Source organism: Salvelinus sp. IW2-2015, linkage group LG20 (assembly GCF_002910315.2).
Source record: "Salvelinus sp. IW2-2015 linkage group LG20, ASM291031v2, whole genome shotgun sequence".
Classification (NCBI taxonomy): Eukaryota; Metazoa; Chordata; class Actinopteri; order Salmoniformes; family Salmonidae; genus Salvelinus; species Salvelinus sp. IW2-2015.
Genome location: NC_036860.1, coordinates 37736684 through 37759881, shown reverse-complemented (window position 1 = coordinate 37759881; position 23198 = coordinate 37736684). Strand labels below are relative to the sequence as shown.

The 23198-nt window shown below is 41.5% G+C and overlaps 2 protein-coding genes across 2 annotated transcripts; one reads left to right on the top strand and one right to left on the bottom strand.

Moving 5' to 3' along the window:
• The first annotated feature begins 2594 nt into the window (after nucleotides 1–2594).
• Nucleotides 2595–4612, top strand: LOC111982036 (E3 ubiquitin-protein ligase RNF26). The gene is made up of 2 exons (XM_024013558.2): nucleotides 2595–2764; nucleotides 3111–4612. Exon 2 carries the CDS (start codon nucleotides 3122–3124, stop codon nucleotides 4523–4525), a length of 1404 nt encoding a protein of 467 aa, XP_023869326.1. The 5' UTR covers nucleotides 2595–2764; nucleotides 3111–3121; the 3' UTR covers nucleotides 4526–4612.
• Nucleotides 4613–14779: 10167 nt separating this feature from the next.
• mis12 (MIS12 kinetochore complex component) lies at nucleotides 14780–20941 on the bottom strand. Its single transcript, XM_024013281.2, has 2 exons — nucleotides 20846–20941; nucleotides 14780–15879 (listed from the first exon to the last, which is right to left on the bottom strand). Exons 1-2 carry the CDS (start codon nucleotides 20868–20870, stop codon nucleotides 15218–15220), a joined length of 687 nt encoding a protein of 228 aa, XP_023869049.1. The 5' UTR covers nucleotides 20871–20941; the 3' UTR covers nucleotides 14780–15217.
• Between the last annotated feature and the right edge of the window lie 2257 nt (nucleotides 20942–23198).

The following is a 23198-nucleotide window of genomic DNA, read 5'->3' as shown; positions in this document are numbered from 1 at the left end:
GGGTAGGGTAGAGGACAGGGGTGGAGCCAAAGTGGGACCCAGGTGGCCACTTGGAGCCAAATATAGTGTGTTAAAATGGGATCAGGGCACCTCTTAATCATCATTAGAAGGCTAGACACTTTACAATAATTTCTCTGTTATCATATTATACCATTTCCCAGTTCTGGCTCTTGTCATTTTTCCATTTACATTATAGTGAGGGTAGCAGTTGTAGCTTATTGAAATTCAGCTCATGATGGTTTGGTGAAGAGTCGGAATATGTTTTTTTGATGCTGTGAAAAATTCAACCACATACTGTAGGTTCCCTATCAAAAGCTTCTTTGAATAGTCATTTCTTATATAAACTATGGGAAACCGTTGCATTTTAAAATGTTGGTATTAATAATTTATCCCTCCCTCATAATAAAGCTGTTACTTAATTAAAGATGAACCGTTTGTTGTAGGTTATGTACATGTGTTGTGTTAAATTGTTTCTGTAACATTTTCAGTTGTGAACAAGGGTGTGATTGTAAAAGCTGTATGCTTCAGGTTAGCCTCGAGACTTCGTTGACAGACCATTGATAAGGTCCCTATCCCCACACCCAGCCCAGGACAAGGGCAGCCAATTCAGTAGATTTCACCTCCGAGCATGGCCTATGAGCATCGACCGAGGAAAGCAATTATAGCTCAGCTGTTCTTGTAAAGGGGACTTTCACAGGCAGAGAACCCCCAACCCTCAAAATTGTCAGATTGACAGAAAATATGAATGCTATTCTTTCATTTGTTCAGTTACCAACTGAAGGCTTGCTCTATTTAGGCTATGAAGATATAATTTAGCCTGAATAGACTATAGGCAATGTTGTTCTGTGTGTCCTTGGCTGTATGGGAAAAGATACTTATCATCGCAACAATAAGTTGAGTGTGCTATTACCCCATTCTATTATGTCTATGAAACCAATTGTTACATTAGAATCATTGGCATTAATCTATTGACCAATCTATGAATGTCAACTATCTTTCCTATTTGATACATTGAAAGGGTTTATATCAAACATCAACCTAGGATACCGACAGTGCACTTCCACCAGCAGAGTCTTTAAAAGCCTTCCTGTTCTCAGAACATCTTAAACATTAAACATGGACAACTCTTTCAGGGTGAGACAGTGGAGGCATCCAATTGTGCTATTAGTGAGGACAAGTGTTGAATGCTCTGAAGGCCTATATGAGGAGTGTTTAGTAGGGGTCCTAATTGGCAGGAGAAGGGTGTCTGATGCCATTTTTCCACATTGGGCTTGAAGGAGAGCAGCAGCTGTGATAAGATGGGCAAGAACAACAAACAGGAGAGGAGTGAGATAGTGAGAGTTAGAGAGATTGCAGCTGTCTGAAAAATGTCTGGGAAATAACAAAAGACTAACTGTGGACATTAGGTTACCTATCTGTTAACCTGGAGGCTCATCCATGGAATACCATGATGTCACTTAAAGAGCAAGAGGGCTTGATGTATGGTTTAAGTCATTTGAAGAGGGCAACACCCTATTCTGGACTCCAAATGGAGGCATTTTGTTTACTGGCTCGTGTTAGTCTGTACACTACCACATATTTTTAGAAAGTCGAGTAGCATGAGTGGGGAAATAGTAGTATAGTGGGGAAAACACAGAGGCGGGTGCAAAACAGCTCTCTCTTCTAAGACAACATCACACACGCACAGCTGGGATGAAGGAACATGACTGATTATGCTTTTCAACCCTCCAAAAGAAGCCATATATTCAGGTTGTGCGATGATTTGATAACGGCCACGGTTGGCTGCGGTTCCAGAGCAGACAGGATGGGGGTGGACATGGGTGTTAAGCAGTCAAATTTGTGATTTTTTTTTGCCACTTCCATTATGACTGTCCTCAGGGCAAGCTTGCTGGTGAGATCAATCACAAATAACATACATTGGTGCTGAGGGATTTATTGACTCATAATGAGATACAAGACGTCTATTAGAAATAGCATGTTAGTCTCTCACAACATGGACTAGGATCTGCCCAAGATACATTTTCTCATTCTAGAGTCATTAGTGAATTGTTGAGTGAGATTATTTGGGATATCCTACAGTACAGTGGTGTTAATGGTGTTACTACTTGAATGGTGTTGCCTCAGGTGAGTGGGTGGGTAAGTAAATACATTAAATATATCAAATTACTTGGCCTGTATTGTCTCTTAAAGCACAGAATGACAGGGGGTGACATGAGTGTGCAATATCTCACAGTTTTGCGGTTGGCCACTGTCTAGCCAGGAAACACCAGAACATGGGAAACTATTGAAATATACATGTGAAAAGAAACTGTAATGGCACTAAATATGTATAAATATGTTTCCACTGTCCATGCAAAAACAGGATAATATGGACATGACAGCATGATAAAAAAAGATATATGATTAAGAGTATAAGGTCACTATGATTGGTGATAAACGAACTACTGTTACAATTTAATTATTAGTTAGAATATAATATTTGTATTTATCATTATTTTATTCTTTGTCGTTGTTATTTCTTTCACAGGCATCAAAGTTGAAGCAGTCACCATCACAAGATCTGAGTTCGATTATTTTGTCTAGATAGGCTTCTCAAAATTGAATCTTCCTGTCTGGTTGGTCGTGTTTACATGGATGGCTAAAATGACAGCGTCTTTAGATTGGAGCCTGCAAACATTTTTATTGATTGTGTCAACCAGGGTTTATGTCAATCCAATTATCCCATTGGTAGCAATTGGTTAGCGTGTTATATACGCTATGTAAGGTGAGATCCGTTTTCTATTTTAGCTGCTATAGCTAGATAGCATAATTTGCTAACTAGCTAGCTGATAGTGGGTGGGGTTTCCATTAGCATTAGAAGTAGCATACTAGAGATGTTTTTTCTTCAATGTGTCATTTTTCAAATTTCTGTTAATCTCAGTTCATGTTATGTCATTGGTAATCAGGAATTATAGCTTTAACTAGCCACTTAATAATGTTGCACAGCTTGAAAGTTAGCTAACTATGCTGCTTAGCCTAACTGATAGCATGCTAGCTAACTGGTGTGTAAGCAAGTTTTAAACGTAAATGTAGTTTAATGGCAAACTTTAACACGTTCTTGTCTTCTGTAGGGAACACTAATATGGATGTAGTGAACTTTGCTTCCTGTGCCATTGGGAAATGCCTGGATACTTTTTGCCTTCTACTGGACTTGGTCATCTGGTTTGTGAATTGGCTAGGCCGACTTTTCTCCAACATGGGTTCATCAATGCACGACCTGCAAGTGGTCCCGAGTGGCTCCATCTTACTAGAATACTGGAACTGTGCACTGTTCTCTTTCCTCACTGTAACAGAGGTGGTCACAAGCACAGCACATGGAGCTTTCAATCTACTGGAGGGATGGCTTCAGACCTTAGGAGGGGTGTTCGAGAGTTTCAAAATGGTGGGCCACCTCTCTTCTCATGTTGCATGGCGCACCAAGGAGCTGCTACACCGCGGACTCCTGTCTGGACATACTGTGCTTAAACAGACTTGTGACGGTTTTAGCATCGCGTTCAGCCTCGTTCTCTACTTTGTCAACACTATCGTCAACATTCTCCTCATTGGTACCCAGAACTGCTTCTCTGCAATGGTAGGAGCCTGGGAGGCAGTGTCAGGCCCCCTGCATAAAGCCTTGGAGCTGGCCCTCACACTTCTCACCTTCCTATACAGCTGCCTGGTGGGCACCTCTGTACTGCTTTGGACACCCTGCCAACTAGCTCTTGAGTTTCTGGGCTCCCTCGGTCATGTCTTTATCACAGTATTCATGCTCAACATCTATGGCTTGCTCTTAACAGCGGTCATTGTTGCTTTGACCTTGCTGTATCTCAACCCAGAGTTGCCTCGTCATGTGGCCCAGCAATGTCTTCACTTTGTCAACACAATCCCAGGAATGCTAAGTCTACAGAGAACCATCTATAGACTTTACCTGCTGGCCATGGAGCAAGCTCAAGCTCTTCAGGACAATGCTGCTGGACCACAGGCTATGGGGCAGGTGGCCCAAGCAAGACAGCCAAGGGGCAGAACAGTACAGCCTTCTGTGGACCAAGGTGGAGTGGGGCACCTAGTTCTGGATCCAAGGGCCCCAGGTATTCCTACTGACCATACAGGTACCCTTCTTCCCCCAGAACAGACTGGAAGAGAACAAGTGGAGTTATACTCAACACTTCAACACCTCGACACTAGGTGGGATGACATCAACCTTGACCCAGACCAATACCACCACCAGTCTACAACAAGGACTCCAGTGAAGCAGCAGCCTGCCTCTGGTCAAGGCAGCCAGGCCTCTCCAGTTGACACTGGCCTCCTCAGCCTATTGAAGGAGCATGAGGAGAGGAAGAAGTGTGTAATCTGTCAGGACAGGGTCAAGAACGTGTTGCTGCTGCCCTGCCGCCACCTGTGCCTGTGTCGCCACTGCTCGGCCATCTTGCTACAGCAGCCCCCCCAGCAGCACAGCTGTCCCCTCTGCCGACAGGCCATCACACAAACCATGGACGTCTTTCTCTGAGGGACCTGGTAGTGCACTTTGGGGTACCATTTCAGACATGCCCCCAGAGTTAAAGAGCGGGACACTGATAAATACATAGAAAGAAATGCAGCCAGTCTGAAAACAACTCCAGTTAGCATAATGGGGATGGCTTCAGCTTGACTTCCAATGGGCTTTAAAAGAGCTTCTGCCATATTACTTATTTCTTTTGTACATTTTAGATCTACGAACACTGAAGGGGAAGACTTTAAACTCAGGATAATGAGTGATGATAGACCTCCACAATGTATAGCTGTGCTGATAAAACACAACTCTTGTCCACTGTCATGTAAAAAATGGTACTGTATGTATGGTGCCTATTTAGTGGGGTGGAACATTCAGATAGACATGAATTTTATAGAATAGCATTGACTGTAGAGTTTTGTTGGCTCTGTGCAGTACATTGCTATCAATGCTCTAACCCAAATAAGCCCATAGGGTTTCTGATGTTCACACTTTGCTTCCACCAGTTCAATTAATTCATATTGCAGCTTGCATTTTAGGCGTTTGGTCCTTTAGGTCTAGTTTATATAATGTGGACATATCCTTGATGGTTTTCCACAGTTGCACTAACTATATTGCACTGGCTACGAAGCTGCTGTGCTGGCTTGTACAGTGAACAAAATATTACGTTTGTAATTGAATAGACTTTGAATACTTCCAGTTCCATCTTTCAGGCACATACTGTAGGAGCGCTGCACCTGTACTGTCATATATTTTATATAGATAACTTATAAATGACTTATAGACCTATAACAATGTATAAATTGTGAAGATGAGGAATAATCCCATTTGTTTGAGAACTAATAAATTCAGAGCGAACTAGACTAACACTGCTCTAATATATTTAAAGGAACTGTTTATCATCCATACTGTATATGTATACTGGCAAAATGTTACACTACCTTAAGTTTGTGTTATGATTTGATGCACAAGGTCATGCATTTTTCTATGTTTTGTACTTATAAATGTTTTTTTAAGTTATTCAGATACATGTGTTGTCTATTCATTACCCTTGTCAATGTTTTTGTATCATATCAAATAAACATGCAACAGGCTATGCCTTGTAGGCTATAGTTCCATATTTTTCATGTGTATATGCCAGTGTGTATTTATTCAGCAAAGCTGAAATCTACGGAAGTCCAGAGAGGACATATTCATAAAAAATATAATTCCCTCATGTGGAGATCACGACTTATCTCATGATCACTACATACGAAAACAACTTTTGTTATGTTAGGCTTCTTGCAGACAGCCTACAAGGCAGCATCCTGATTTATCATTCTCTGAGGCTGCTATTGAATCTGATCAGCATGCCAGGAATAGATCACGCCCACTCTTGATCATATACATAATGGACTGATTGCTAATCCGCCTGCAATGAGCTTTACCTATGAAACAGCCTAGAAGGCAGCATTTTGATTTACCATTCTCTGTTGAATCTGATCAAGCTCTGAGGCTGCTATTGAATCTGATCAGCCTTTCGGGAATGTAGCTCACCCACTCTGTAAATGTAAATATTATCCATAAAACATTAAGTGTCCCTTACAAGTATACACATATCAGTTATGCAAGCTAACAATTAGCATAGATAACTGGCTAGCTAGCTAACAAGGCTAACTAGCTAGCTAGTTCGCGCACAAGACTAGCCAAGTTAGCTGTGTTGTTGCGTGCTGTGGTCTTGGGGGTGGCACACAACCTGGGAGACCGTGCTGCCTGTCAGGTATCGTTCAGGTCTTAAATGTCTCTTAGCTCAAAGGTAAGGGACAATTAACTTGCTAACATTCTAACTTATAAACTGATAATGAGCTCCAAACACAAATGAAAGCATGGTTAGCATGAAATGTACCATCCCTTAGTGTAGCAAACAATAAAAATGTATGCATTGATCCACCATGGGCGCTGCCACCTCAGCCATACTGTCAATCTATCATCAATACCTCCACTCCTATTTATAGTTTCTCGGGATCTCAACAAAACAACTTTTATGTCGTGATAATGAGAAAATTGTTGTGATCTAGACAAAAAAACGTTTATGTCGTGATCATGAGAAAATGATTTTGATATCGACAAAACTATTGTTATGTTGTGATCATGAGATAAATACATTTTCAACTCAACATAACGAGGGAATATTTTTTTTATTCATATGTCCTCTCTGGACTTCTGTAGAGATCTATATTTTAACCATCGATACAATTTGTCGAGGGTTGCGACTACATTAGTAACACTTCACCATACCTTTATTTGTCACATACTGGGGACTAAGCAAAACTGAAATGTTAACACCACTGCAGATGGTGTGTGTACGCCATAGGGCATGGTGGTAGACTATTCATATGCGTTTTATTCATTGACATAAATCTGGATGATGGATGTCTCACACACAGTGACCCCCAGATATTTTTGGCCAAGGAAATAAATATGCAAACAATGCAGTTTTAAGTGTTTCGCTGTTTTGGTAATCATATTCACTGTATGAGCTCTGATTTGTCATTGTGTCATTTTAATGGTACTGTGAGACTGGTGTGGGCTACAATGATCTTTCACCTGCTCCCCTGTCTACTATTCAATGTATGAAGAACAGTAGTTTAATACACAGCAGTTCCTTGGTTGAAAGTGCTTGAATCCAGGTTACACTGCAGTGCATTCTATCTGAGAAAAGTTTGTATTGGCTTTACACTTTATCCATCAACTAGTATGAAGCATTAAAACGTTCATAATTGATTGAATGCCACCCACACTCAGTCATTACTACCCCGTATTATCATTTAAACACCATTGGGGAATTGAATTCAGGCCTTACGTTTTTCTCTTTCAGCACAAGAGAAAGGACATGAGGGAACAGCAGGGGGGTAAACTGCCCCTTCCTTAGTGGGACGTCTTGCTCTTGAGGCTGGGGAGTGGCCCTGTTCTGCCCTACCTCTCTCTGGACCAGCCGTTATTCCCCTCCTGACCTGGCACTGGGCCAGCAGGGCTGCCATTACGGGGCCTTAGTTGGTTCTGGGGGGATAATTGGCCAGCAGGAGTCGTCTCTGGACCCTCCAGGCTGAGTGACAACTAGGAGAAAGAGAGCCGCGACTCCCCGCGTCCGCTGTGACAGCTGCCTCACCCAGCCACTCATGCCTCGCCCATTGTCTGAGGTGTCCTAATAGCTGCCTATGTAGAATAAAGAAAAAACATGCACGTCTTTTCATAATGAGGCATATTTTTGGAGGGTTTTGTCGTGAGGTGCAAATTGCACATTCTCATTGAAAGGTTTTGGTGTCCCATCAGTTCATGCTGACCTCAAAATTGCCAACAGACTATTTGCTTCACCATAATTTCCTATCGCCTCAATGTACACAGTGGATACCTTTAAGGACACATTAAGGATACCTTTTCTTTCCATGACAGACTGACCAGGTGAAAGCCATGATCTCTTATTGATGTCACTTGTTAAATCCACTTCAATCAGTGTAGATGAAGGGGAGACAGGTTAAAGAAGGATTTTTAAGCCTCGAGACAATTGAGACATGGCTTGTGTGTGTGTGCCATTCAGGGGGTGAATGGGCAAGAGAAAAGATTTAAGTGCCTTTGAACAGGGTATGGTAGTAAGTGCCAGGCGCACCGGTTTGTGTCAAGAACTGCAACGCTGCTGGGTTTTTCACAGTTTCCCATGTGTATCAAGAATGGTCCGCCACCCAAAGAACATCCAGCCAACTTGACACAACTGAGGGAAGCTTTGGAGTCAACATGGGCCAGCATCCCTTTGCAACTTCATATTAGGATGGTGTCCTTTATGTTTTGTACACTCAGTGTATATTCAAATTAGACCTCTTCAGAGACTGTATTCTATGTCCATCTCTAGCTGTCCATTGCCTGTCCGTAAAGTCAAGTGTTGGGAGTTTTGGTAACCATGGAGCTCCATATAGACAGAGAGAAGCTCGGGGGGGGGGGGGGGTCCYCCTCCMCYCCCAGACTGCGGGCCAGGCAGAGCGGGTGGGTGCGTAGGAGGGCTTTTGTCTTCTCCTCTCCCTAACTCTAGTGGGCTGCCAGCCAGGATAATTCAATCTGTCACCAGCTGTCTGCTAGGCTGTACCAGGGCCAGTCCCTCCCCCTCACTGCCCACCACTCTCTGACTGGGTCAGGTCACACCCCAAAGGCCAAGGGATGAGCCTCTGTCTGCTGGGAAGCCCTGTTCCAGGTTATCCACAATTAAATGGTGGAAAATAAGCCTACTTACAAAGTAGCAAACCGTCCCTAACTATAGTATCTGTTTACTGTTTACAGGCACGATGCATCATGGAGTATTGGTGCTAACTATTTATTGAAACTACTGTATGTTGTAATTTAGGCAGTATGTTGCCATTTTTAATTGCTCCAAAAAGCAAATATAATGAGAATGTTTATTTATCAAGGTTCAGATCCTAGATAAATATTTTTCTATAATCACGCTTGATACTTTGTGTTAAGTTTTTTTTCTTTTCTCAAAAGTCTGAAATGTTTCCTTATATTTTGCCAAAAAATTACAAGCTTGAAATTGGGGTTTCACAGTTATTTGGGAACAGAAGTATGTTTTAATTGATTTTACACTCAGGAAAATTTGGAATTTTTTGCCACCGCCCCAGAAGACAGAAAATCCCTTTGAGGCAAAAGCCTAAAAAGTGATGGTATTGTTAGCTTTCCAGAATCCCTGAGCTGCTGCTATGAAATGACTAGAGTCTGCTTGTATTTGTGCCAGTCTTTTCTTTCAACCGAGACCTTTGAGAAATATCCCCAAGCTGTGAGCTGGACATCTAAATGGTAGGCAGAAACCACCTTGTCTCTATTGTCCTAGCAGTAAACATAGATCAGAGTATAACATCAGTGTAATTACAAGCTCAGGCTCAATAACTGGCCAGTAAAAACAAATAGAAAAGCTATGGGAACAGTGGTGTCTGGGGTATATGAAGGCGAAGGTTAACCAGTAGCCTTGTTCCATTAGGAGGCTAGGGAAAGGAGCAGCAGCAGGAGAGCAATGGCCTTTCAGCACCCTGGAGAGCAGGCCAGTGCCACCCCAATCCAATGACACAGTCTGTCCTCAAAGGGCAGCCACGGAGGAACAAAGGCTTGGAGACCGTTGGGAGGGGATACACAGGAAAATAAATGTAATTGAGCATACTGGATTGGGGAAATGTGTTTTGTGGCCAACAGAAATTCCCAATACAGTTCTGTAATTGTAGGCATATGACAAGGAAAACTATGGTGGAATCAATTAATTCTATATCAAAATACACGACATGACCAAAAGTATGTGGACATCTGCTCATCGAACATCTCCTTCCAAAATCATGGGCATTAACATGGAGTTGGTCCCATCTTTGCTGCTATAAAAGCCTCCACTCGTCTGTGAAGGCTTTCCACTAGATGTTGGAACATTGCTGCAGGGACTTGCTTCCATTCAGCCACAAGAGCATTACGGAGGTCGGGCACTGATGTTGGGTGATTAGGGGTTCGATGGGGTTGAGGTTAGGGCTCTGTGCAGGCCAGTCAAGTTCTTCCACACCAATCTGGCCAAACCATTTCTGTATGGACCTCGCTTTGTGCATGGGAGCATTGTCATGCTGAAACAGGAAAGGGCCTTCCCCAAACTGTTGCCGCAAAGTTGGAAGCACAGAATGGTCTAGAATGTTATTGTATGCTGTAGCATTAAGATTTCCCTTCACTGGATCTAAGGGGCTTAGCCCGAACCAACAGGCCCAGACCATTATTCCTCCTCCACCAAACTTTACAGTTGGCACTATGCAATCGGGCAGGTAGCGTTCTCCTGGCATCTACCAAACCCAGATTCGTCCATCGGACTGCCAGATGGTGAAGCGTGATTCATCACTCCAGAGAACGTGTTTCCACTGCTCCAGAATCCAATGGCAGAAAGCTTTATACCACTCCAGCTGACGCTTGGCATTGCGCATGGTGATCTTAGGCTTGCTCGGACATGAAAAACCATTTCATGAAGCTCCCGACGAAAAGTTATTGTGCTGACGTTGCTTCCAGGTGCAGTTTGGAACTTGGTAGTGAGTGTTGCAACCGAGGACAGACAATTTTTACGCGCTACGCGCTTTAGCGGTCCCGTTCTGTGGGCTTGTGTGGCCTACCACTTCACGGCTGAGCCATTGTTGCTCCTAGACATTTCCACTTTACAATGACAGCACTTACAGTTGACCAGGGCACCTCTAACTGGGCAGAAATTTGACAAACTGACTTGTTGGAAAGGTGGCATCCTATGACAGTGCCAAGTTGAAAGTCACTGAGCTCTTCAGTAAGGACATTCTACTGCCAATCTATGGAGATCGCATGGATGTGTGCTCGATTTTATACACCTGTCAGCAAAGGGTATGGCTGAAATAGACAAATCCACTAATTTGAAGGGGTGTCCACATACTTTTGTATCTATAGTGTTTGTGGCTAGACTTTTATTCATTTCATTTAAGAAATGTTTGTTTCAACTCCACCAAAAATGGCACATAGCTGGTGAAAGAAGGCTACGCTTGGCTACTTCAGAATGCTGTTTGACTGTCTGGAAGAAACTTAAGCACCTAAGGTGAATAACAAGCATAGTTTCTGCTGCCTGCATTTTCTGGTTGCTATAGGAACGTGAGTGTAGTTGAAACCACAGAAACCCTGAATTTGGGTAATCATTGCTTGAGTGTGGGGAACTCATGCCAGGGTTATTCCCCATGTGCCATGCTGAATAAAGATGAATTCTCTTTTTAATCCATGTTCTGCCAGCCACAAGCGTACTGAAACATACTGTACCCTCAGAGTTTTTTCAATGTGCCTTTTATGTCCATGTAAGAATTGGACAGAATATATTTTTTATATAAATGTGCATATTTGAGTCTTATGCGTCTATAATTCAACTGGGCCACTATGTAAACCTGAGTGGGACCAAATTGTGTACATTTCTCAATGAGGAAATAACTAGCTAAAAGTAGCAAAAACGATTTAGCCAGTTTTGTTTAACCAGCAATTTATGTATGCATAATTGAGCAGCTATTTTCCATTGATTGGCTGCATAAATTGTCCATGTAAGTTTAGCCCAAGGAGAACTTTCCACAAGCACTATTGATCATCCATTACTCATAAACTTTATGATCTTATCTCAACATCACATTTTCTAAAAGGACTTACCAATAGATGGAAGCACAATGGAAACGGACAAGAGATCATAAAGAATTGGAACTACCTGATTTAAAAAATAAATAATATGTTTGCATATTCACACTACAGGCCTTCTGTAATCACAATTGTAAATTGTTCAACATGCTCTTGAACAGTGCTGGAAAAAGTACCCAATTTTCATACTTGAGTAAAAGTAAAGATACCTTAATAGAAAATGACTCAAGTAAAATTGAAAGTAACCCAGTAAAATAATACTTGAGTAAAAGTCTAAAAGTATTTGGTTTTAAATATACTTAAGTATCAAAAGTAAAAGTATAAATCATTTCTAATTCCTTATATTAAGCAAACCAGATGGCACAATGTTTTTTTTTTTTTTTTACCAATAGCCGGGGGCACACTCCAACACTCAGACATCATTTACAAACGAAGCATTTGTGTTTAGTGAGCCGCCAGATCAAAGGCAGTAGGGATGTTAAGGGATGTTCTCTTAGTAAGTGTGTGAATTGGACCATTTTCCTGCTAAGCACTGAAAATGTAATGAGTACTTTTGGGTGTCACGGCAAATGTATGGAGTAAAAAGTACATTAATTTCTTTAGGAATGTAGTGGAGTAAATTTTTTCGAAAATATAAATAGTAAAGTACAGACACCCCCCCCAAAAAAACTTAAGTAGTACTATAAAGTATTTTCACTTAAGTACTTTACACCACTGTTCAAATAAAGTCAAATTCTTTCCCTTCTTTTGATCTCTGAATCACATTTGAGTTACTTCACTATGTCAGTATTCACATTATGCAATTTAACTGAAAATAAAGCTTTAATGTCTGTAGCTACATCAGCATAAGACCTAGCCAACCGTAGAGAAACCTCTGACTAGACCCACAATATTGATCATACTACCCTCCTTGCATATCATGACATTCAAGACCAATCATAGTGGCACTATAGATTGGGATGTTAAAATGTCACCCCTGAAGAGTCACTCTTCTCATTGTGCGCAGGTCAAGAGTAATAAGGGCACCAAGCAAACCTGCACATACTCAAATCAGCATTATCCCTGTATCCCCCATTGCACTGAGAAAGAGCTCTCACTCTATCACTAAACTAATGGGGTCTCTCTTCCCCCACTCCACCCTTCTTAATCACCCCATCCCAGATTGAACTTCATTAACATTGCCCTCCTGCCTCACTCACTGGCTCCCTATCTGACAGAAACACTATTTCGGGCCCACTCAGGGATAGCTGCTACTCTGCAGCCCTGTCAGCAATGTGTCCTGGCTGAGTGAGAAGGTGGAAAAAGAAAGATAAGTTATTTATCAGTGGACTTGAGCCCCAGTGTAATCCAAGAGTGGCAGGGTAGGGAGAGAGGGGGATTGGGGAGATGCAAAGAGGGAATGGGAAAGAAGGGGATTGAAGAGAGAGGAAGAAGGAACGAGAGAGAAAGGTGGGCTTACAGTAGGCAGCCGGTCCAGTCTTCCCATTCCACCCTACTGATGAGAGGCTCCATCCCTGCGTCCTTGGGCTCGTTTGGGTGCCCCCCTGCTGCTTTGGCTTTAACGGGAGAGAGAGATGAAAGAGAGAGAGAGAGGGTGGGGCTGCTAACCCAGTCCCCCCCTCCCCCATATTCAGACCCCTCACTGCTCTCATCCTTTTTATTCTGCTCAGGCTCAGTGCCAGCCCTCCAGCAGCACTACTTCTAAGACATGTCACTTTTTGGGAGAGCAGAACTACTGTACAGTATACTCTATGTACCATAACATTCACAATAGTTGTATGTAAATTTGGGAAAAATGTAATACATTTTTCAGACGGTACCAATTCTTTGTGATCTAAGTTTCCATTGTGCATACTCACATCTACTGCATCGGATAAATACTTAGTGCTTTTACACGTCTTGGAATTGTGAGGTGGCTGTGGAACATTCATACATAATAAACCACAAAATTGATATGCTGAGTAGACTAAGATGTGAAAGTATTATTTGAACTTTATTTAACTAGGCAAGTCAAAAGGCCTCCTGTGGGGACGGGGGCTGAGATAAAAAATAAAATAAAATGACAAAACACATCACAAGAGACAACACAACACAACGAGAGACCTAAGACAACAACATAGCAAGGCAGCAACACATGACAACACAGTGTGGTAGAAACAAAACATGGTACAAACATTATTGGGCAGACAACAGCACAAAGAAGGTAGAGACAACAATACATTACGCAAAGCAGCCACAACTGTCAGTAAGAGTGTCCATGATTGAGTCTTTGAATGAAGAGATTGAGCTAAAAGTATCCCAAGGCGTCAGAAATCAAAAGAAACCAGACATACGTCTCATGTTTAATTATGAGCATGAAAAGGCTGGAACCCGACTTCACAGACATGTTATGCTACTTTGATGTTACCTGACTGGATCCACCACAACAGGCTAACAATTGATTCAAATAATTATACAATGAATTTAGAATTGGGTTGTGTGCATGCATGTAAATGTGCATCTGGACATACTGAAAAGAAAAAAATAATTTTGTGAACAGAAACTCTTCTTACAGCATGTTCCCAGCACCAGAACATGTTGGATGTCCAATGCATATTGCCTTGTTTGGAGGGAAATCTGTACACCTATTTGAATGTACTCTCTGCTGGTAAAATGTAGGCCAACATTCAATTAAATGTGTTTTTATTGTACTTTTTAAACATAGGAATGTAATTATAGCCTGGTATCCATTAACAGGAAGGACCCTTTGTGAATATGGAGCCTGGGGTTCCAGCCATGGACATCACACAACTGTATGATCACTGCTGGGACTCCCACCAAGACCATACTGTCAGAGCAGCCCACTGTCAAACCAGCTACTTATCAGTCAGTCAACATCATACAGCATTAGATATCACAGACAAGACTGCATCTGACAGAGAGACCATGATGAGAAAGGATTGGAATGATTTAAATGATACCGGATTTAAATCAGATGCGATTGCACAATTACACTTTTATTCATTCAAAATTATTAAAGTGTTGTACATTTATAATGATTTTGCCAAAAAGATATTACGGCAAAGATATCAAAAATAATTCACACTGTACAATGGCACTGCTTGGTCAATTTACATTTGAGATGGCAATAACAAACCAATGCTTCCCCCTTGTGGTGACTATGGCTCCAAAGTTCATTCACTAATTAACATACATTTATAAAAAATTATTTTCAAAGATCCAGAGTTAAGACTGGGAGATAAAAAATAAAAAAAAGACTAACTGCTTGAGCCTCTTACTACTCAAATTGTGGATAATATATTTTGAATGTATACAAAACCATCAAAAAGTAAATGTATCAAACCAAAGATGAATTATGGTTTAAAAGCTGCTCACATTCTTGTTTGTAAGACTTGTGTCTGACAAATTGTATAATTGTTAATACATCCAAAAGGCATATAATTCTATTTGTCTTATGTCTGACAGAGGGCGCTATTCCAAGTCAGAATTTTGCCACACCTGCAACCTACCCATCTCACAACACCACTAACAAGTATTTTACACCATGTGGGTCCATCCTACTGACGAGTCCTCATCCAGTCTTTTGCTTTTCTTATTGATCTCTCCAATGACAGCCTGCAGTTTCTTGACCGACTGCATCATCACACAGAAGCTGTTGTGAAAGCTGCCCATTCCGTCCTTCATCCATGCTGCCTGTAGTTCTCCAATCCATCTCAGGATCCCATCCAGCTGCTCTTGGACCTCTCTTTGCTCCTCAAGTTCAGCCAGCAAGGCCTGCCTGGCACACACTTCCACTTGGTACGCTTGTTGCAGCTCCGCCAGGGAAGACTCCAGCTTAAGAACCTCCTCTAAACGTTGAGGGTACTTTTTGTGTGGCTGGTCGTCAGGCAGCAACACATTAGGCGGGACTGAGAGGACGTTGTTGACCAAAACGGTTTCCATGCGACCAGACAGATGCTTGAAGCGTTCCTGAAGGAATATCTGCAACTTTTGGGTGCATTCTCTTGCCCTTAAACGTAGTTGCTCTCCATTTGGTTCAGTCCCGCTTAGTTTTCTCACGAACACCGCTTCTATGACAAGCAGCAATTCATTCAGGCAGTCCTGAAAGGCACTGTATACTCTCACCATGCAGGTCTGAGGGGTGAAACCAAAGAACTGTGCCTCGTACAGCTTGAGGGAGGAGGGAGACATTGCCTCCTCTAGAAAAAAAGAAGGCAGAATATTGTCTTTACATTGGGATGCACAGGGTTCATACATATTTTGACAGATAGAATTTCCTTGACAAACTGTTGGCGGCATTACCAACAATTGGCGCTTCCTTTTTATACGTACATAAAAAAGTTAGCGTAATGTGGTATCGACACTGGAAGGCTGCTCTCTGATCCCATGCACCATTTCCTGTCGTTATGCAAGGCACTTAAACACCCCCCCCCCCGCCCAAGTACTACATTTGCACACACTGTATATAGATTTTTTCTATTGTGTTATTGACTGTATGTTTGTTTATCCCATGTGTAACTCTGTGTTGTTGTTTTTGTCGCACTGCTTTGCTTTATCTTGGCCAGGTCGCAGTTGTAAATGAGAACTTGTTCGCAACTGGCCTACCTGGTTAAATAAAGGTGAAATAAAATAATTATTTTTTAAAGTAGAATACCTGTTACGCAACTGTATAAAACATGTGGTCAATCCTCAGTGTGGAGAGCTACTGGGTGTGCAGGCTCTTGATTAAGCCCTGCTTAAAACACATCTGAGACAGTTTATCTAGGTCCGGTTGAGCAGCTAATTTCTAAAATGTGGTTCGTTAGAAGGGGACTGGAATAAAAGTCTGCACACCCATTAGCTCTCCTGGGTGATGGTTGACCACCCTTGATTGCAACAAAATAGGTTTTATGCCTTTTGAAATAATTAGCTCATTCAATATATCAAAGATCGAATGGCTATGGTAAGCTACAAATCGCTATATTCAGCTAAAGCAAGCCCACATATTTTCTTCAGGAAATGTACCTATTCAACTTTAGTCAAATTTACCTTAGAAGTGTTTACATTGCAGGCTGACTAGCGTCTATTGAGTTGCAATGTCCCATACATTTGATCCCCAAATCAACTGCTAGTATCTACAAAACAAGTTGAAGCCACATAATCCAAAAGGCCACATCAAATATTTTTTCCCAAAATAACTGTTCGTGATTCACAAATTATTATTTTCATTCACATGATTCGATTCAACGCGATCGAACCAAATCCCAGCTAATGCAATGGCAAAGTGAATCGTTCGTTTCGTCAAAAAGAATAGTTTAAATTATTAATGAAACAAGCAAATTGTTTAAAAAAAAGCAAATCAACTTTGTATGGCCTTATTTGCAAGTGTCGGTGGATTTTTTGGGGGGACATGACGAGAACAATGCATACAAATAATAGCTAAACAGCTAACTATAGGGTACAATATATGTTTTTGAATTGGCTACCTAGTTAGTCTGTTCTCTATAATATTTTATAGGCTACGTCTGTCTACCTGCTGCTGCAATGTGCGACTGTCTCTCTCTCCTTGGGCAAAGGTCCACTCTTCTCGCACACATGCATAAATTACTATTATATATTTTTTTTATGTAACTAGCAAGTCAGCTAAGAACAAATTATTATTTACAATGACGGCCTACACCGGCCAAACCCGGACGACACTGGGCCAATTGTGCGCCGCCCTATGGGACTCCCAATCACGGCCGGTTGTGATACAGCCTGGATTCGAACCAGGGTGTCTGTAGTGACGCCTCTAGCACTGAGATGCAATGCCTTAGACCGCTGCTCAACTCGGGAGCATCACATGCAAGTGATGCGCGCAAATAGACACTAAAGTGTCATGCTGATCCTGGCTGATATGTATATTTTTTATTTGATTGATCAATTTTTTTTTTTTTTGCCTAAATAAAACCACATTAATATAAAATATAGAATTCATTTTCAGGACTTTTCAGATTTGATAATTTTACCAAAACGTTTCCAGGCTTGGAAAACTATTTTAAAATGCCATGACTTTTCATGACAGTACAAACCCTGGATGGAGAACTGTATTTATATTGGTTAATCCTGCGGTCTATCTATTCCTTCAACGACCACAATGGAAATAGGGCCCAAGTTCTGTACAAGTTCCTCTTGGCTCTAATGTGCTTTGTACAAATGTAACCAGTCAAAACATGTACAACTGGCTCATTCTCTCCTTTCCCCTGGTTGTAAAATGTGTTGCTGATATATAGAAAAGAGTTCAGACATTATGATCTGGTTGGATAACATCAACAATAATCACTTTTTATAGTTAACCTCAGGTTTACAGCAATAAAACTACAATCAACTGACCAAACATTCCTGTACTGTAGTTAAAACTACCTAGCTAGCTAGCTATGTTGTTTCACAAAATATGTCATGCAATAGCTATTAAAAATACAGTATCACCTAGTAAGACTACTACTCTGTTCCAGCTGGCTGATGGGCGTTAATACACTGAACAAAAATATATAACTGCAACATGTAAAGAGTTGGTGCCATGTTTCATGAGCTGAAATGACACCCCCAGGTGGTGAGGGTAGGAAACAACATCTCCACCCCGCTGAGCCTCAACACTGGGGCCCCACAAGGGTGCGTTCTCAGCCCTCTCCTGTACTCCCTGTTCACCCATGACTGCCATGGCCATGCACGCCTCCAACTCAATCATCAAGTTTGCAGTGGTAGGCTTGATTACCAACAACGATGAGACGGCCTACAGGGACGAGGTGAGGGCCCTCGGAGTGTGGTGTCAGGAAAATAACCTCACACTCAACATCAACAAAACAAAGGAGATGATCGTGGACTTCAGGAAACAGCAGAGGGAGCACCCCCCTATCCACATCGACGGGACAGCAGTGGAGAAGGTGGAAAGTTTTAAGTTTCTTGGCATACACATCACGGACAAACTGAAATGGTCCACCCACACAGACAGCGTGGTGAAGAAGGCACAACAGCGCCTCTTCAACCTCAGGAGGCTGAAGAAATTTGGCTTGTCACCAAAAACACTCACAAACTTTTACAGATGCACAATCGAGAGCATCCTGTCGGGCTGTATCACCACCTGGTACGGCAACTGCTCCGCCCACAACCGTAAGGCTCTCCAGAGGGTATTGAGGTCTGCACAACGCATCACCGGGGGCCAACTACCTGTCCTCCAGGACACCTACACCACCCGATGTCACAGGAAGGCCAAAAAGATCATCAAGGACAACAACCACCCGAGCCACTGCCTGTTCACCCCGCAATCATCCAGAAGGCGAGGTCAGTACAGGAGCATCAAAGCTGGGACCGAGAGACTGAAAAACAGCTTCTATCTCAAGGCCATCAGACTGTTAAACAGCCATCACTAACATTGAGTGGCTGCTGCCAACATACTGACTCAAATCTCCAGCCACTTAATAATTAAAAATTGGATGCAATAAATGTATCACTAGTCACTTTAAACAATGCCACTTTATATAATGTTTACATACCCTACATTACTCATCTCATATGTATATACTGTACTCTATACCATCTACTGCACCTTGCCTATGCCGTTCGAGCCATCACTCATCCATATATTTATATGTACATATTCTTATTCATTTCTTTACACTTGTGTGTATATAAGGTAGTTGTTGTGAAATTGCTAGATTACTTGTTAGATATTACTGCATGGTCGGAACTAGAAGCACAAGTATTTTGCTACACTCGCATTAACATCTGCTAACCATGTGTATGTGACCAATAACATTTGATTTAAAATTTTGATTTGAAATAGACATTTTCCATATGCACAAAAAGCTTATTTCGCTCAAATTGTGCACACATTTGTTTACATCACTGTTAGTGAGCATTTCTCCTTTGCTAAAATAATCCATCCACCTGACAGGGGTGGCATATCAAAAAGCTGATTAAACAGCATGATCATTACACAAGTGCAGCTTGTGCTGGGGACAATAAAATGTGTAGTTGTAAAAACAATACCACAGATATCTCAAGTTAAGGGAGCATGCAATTGGCACGCTGACTGCAGGAATGTCCACTAGAGCTGTTGCCAGAGAATTTAATGTTAAGTTTGTTTTAGAGAATTTGGAAGTATGTCCAACCAGCCTCACAACAGCGGAGGCACACGCGCGGTCTGGTCAGCATGTAAGGGCAGCCCTTAGCCAATGTATATTGGCCATATACCCCCTTGGGCCTTATTGCTTAAATAATTGTCATGGCTAACATATCACCATGGTGAAACTTGCACTACTGTAGATCTGCAATAATTTGATGGTCAAACTTGCCAGCCAACGAGAAAAGCAAGGTGAAACAATTCAGGCATTCTTGAAAGTCAGAACAATCTTTTATAGCTTTAAAAATATATTTCGCAAGACATAGGCATTTTAATAGTTAAGGTGACATCACGTGTCCCGCGTACATTGAAAATGATTCGGCAATCATAATATATTCGAAAAACACCGTTTCGATCATCACTTGTCACAATAAAGAAAGTTCGCCCTCTGTCGAACAGATAAAAATGATGTCGATCTTTAGTTTAGAAAATGTCTCCCATCTGCCGTTTCTATTACACGTCGCAATTACATTTATTTTGTCGAATAAACCTGCGTTAATGGAAACCTGCCTAGGATTTGTATTAAAGTTACTTTATGGGGGGAGCACTGATATAATTACGGAGCATTTTCTAAATTCAAACGAATAGCCTGCAACTAGACATGACATGACACTAGACACGTTTAGAAGACACTGGTTGTCTTCCAATTGGGAAATTGAGGAAATATTGAAAATTCCCTGTGCTACGCTAAACATTAGCTACCTAACATGTATCGGCTAATGGAAAATCACATTAGGCCGTTACAGTCTACTAGTTAATCACGCAAGCCACTTCTAAACACCTTGCCGACCTAAGAAACAACTAGGCTAGCTAGTATAGTCAGATGAATGATCAATATCTTTGGAGTAGCTCGTTAGTTCACGTTAGCTGGCTACATAGTCTATTACGATGACTACGGACGCGTCGAGGAATGCATTTTAGTACGAAACACATACTATTGGCGTTAATGGATAGGCAACAATTTACATATACTGGAATGTCTATTCGTAAACAATTAATACTTGTCTTATTATTTTGCCCCTTACCCTCACTGGTTATGTACTCCGCCATTTCCAAATTTCCCGCGCCCTTTTTGTCTGTAGTCGTCAGCTGGTACTACAAGATGTTGCATTCACAGTATCGCCGTCTACTTTTGTGGCGGAGCACATAACACATCGTTGGTTGAATTTAGAACTCCGTGGATGAACCAGGAAGAGACGGGCTTTGTGGACCACAAGGCACAAGTACCATTGTGGAGACCCAAGAAGCCCAACGACGAACCATATCAACATTTTCACTCACAACAATTAAAAGGCATTAAAGTACAATTTTATTTTTATTTTGTAACTATTTGAAATAGACCACATTTCTTTGGCTGCCTATGTAACATTTATAACTGAGAATTGAGACCGCATATTGGGCAGCTAGAATGACAAAAACAGATTTTATTTAAGACTTATAGCTTAGAATTTCTAAATAGAAGGCTAGGTATGGCTCTTGTCTAGACATAACATCACTAACGTTAATAATATTGTATCGTTATAAAATCTCCATGTCATTATGACGCAACAATAAGGCTAGAACTATAGAACCAAAGAAATAACCATTATCCTGTACTTTTTTAACTCTTCAAAATTGGACGAAAATCATGGAGGAGAGGTAATACTGAATCTGCCCAACAGTTGAGTTAGAAAATAATATGTAGCTAAAAGTGTTTCTGTATCAGTAGAAAAGTAGGCCTACTCACTAGTATTAACTAGATTATACCAGGTAGCCTGAGGGTAACTGAAATTTGAAATCTGGCATGGTCAGACTTGTAAAAATAATCTAAGAAAAAAGATTCACACAGAATAAAAAATTATGAATACATTTCTCCACATATCAATGCAGAGAGGTGACAATATATACTGAACAAAAATATAAACGCAACATGCAACAATTTCAATGATTTTACTGAGTTACAGTTCATATGAGGAAAAAAGTAAATTCTAATAATTCATTAGGCCCTAATCTATGGATTTCACATGACTGGGAATACAGATATGCATCGATTGGTTACAGATACCTTTAAGAAAAATGGGCTTCACAATTGGCTTTGCGGTATTTTTGTGCATTCAAACTGCCAATCTATAAAATGCAATTGCGTTCGTTGTCCGTAGCTTATGCCTGCCCATAACAACCCCACCCCCACCATGGGGCACTCTGTTCACAATGTTGACATCAGCAACCCGCTTGCCCACACGATGCCATACACATGGTCTGCGGTTGTAAGGCCAGTTGGACATACTTCCAAATTCTCTAAAACGATGTTGGAGGCTGCTTATGGTAGAGAAATGAACATTCAATTCTCTGCCAACAGCTCTGACGGACATTCCTGCAGTCAGCATGCCAATTGCACACTCCCTCAAAACTTGAGACATATGTGGCATTGTGTTGTGTTACAAAACTGTACATTTTAGAGTGGCCTTTTATTGTCCCCAGTACAAGGTGCACCTGTGTAATGATCATGCTCTTTAATCAGCTTCTTGATATGCCACACCTGACTTGTGGATGGGTTATCTTGGCAAAGGAGACATTTTCACTAACAGGGATGTAAACAAATTTGTGCACAAAATTTGAGAAAAAAATWAGCTTTTTGTGCATATGGAACATTTCTGGGATCTTATAATTCCACTCATGAAACATGGGACCAACGATTTACATGCGTTTATATTTTTGTTCAGTGTAGTACCACAGTAGGAGTCATAATACCCATAAAACCTAGAGGTCAAACAGGGAAATGGTTCCATTCGTTTTTCAAACATTCATTTTTTCCCATAGGGGATTTTAGAAACACTTAAAGTAAGGGCTGTGTTTCGTGTAGGCTTACCCTGGCGTGACGTTTTGATAACTGTAAATCTCTCGGACAAGGTGACTTTTATAAATATATTTGCCTATATTTACTCTCAGATTCGAAAATGCTAATTATGGTGTCATGTTTTGTCATTGATCATCTTGTCTTGTCCCTGTGCTTCCCTTCTATTCGTTTCCCTCTGCTGGTCTTATTAGGTTCTTTCCCTCTTTCTATCCCTCTCTCTCCCCCTCCCTCTCTCCCTCTCTCGCTCTCTCTCCGTTCCTGCTCCCAGCTGTTCCTCACTCTTCTAACTACCTCATTTACTCTTTCACACCTGTCCCCTATTTTGCCCTCTGATTAGAGTCCCTATTTCTCCCTCTGTTTTCCGCTTCTGTCCTTGTCGGATCCTTGTTTGATGTTTGCTGTTCTGTGTCCTTGTTCCGCCCTGTCGTGTTTTTGCCTTCTTCAGATGCTGCGTGTGAGCAGGTGTCTATGTCAGCTACGGCCTGTGCCTTCCTGAAGCGACCTGCAGTCTGTGGTCGCGTCTCCAGTCGTTCCTCTCTACT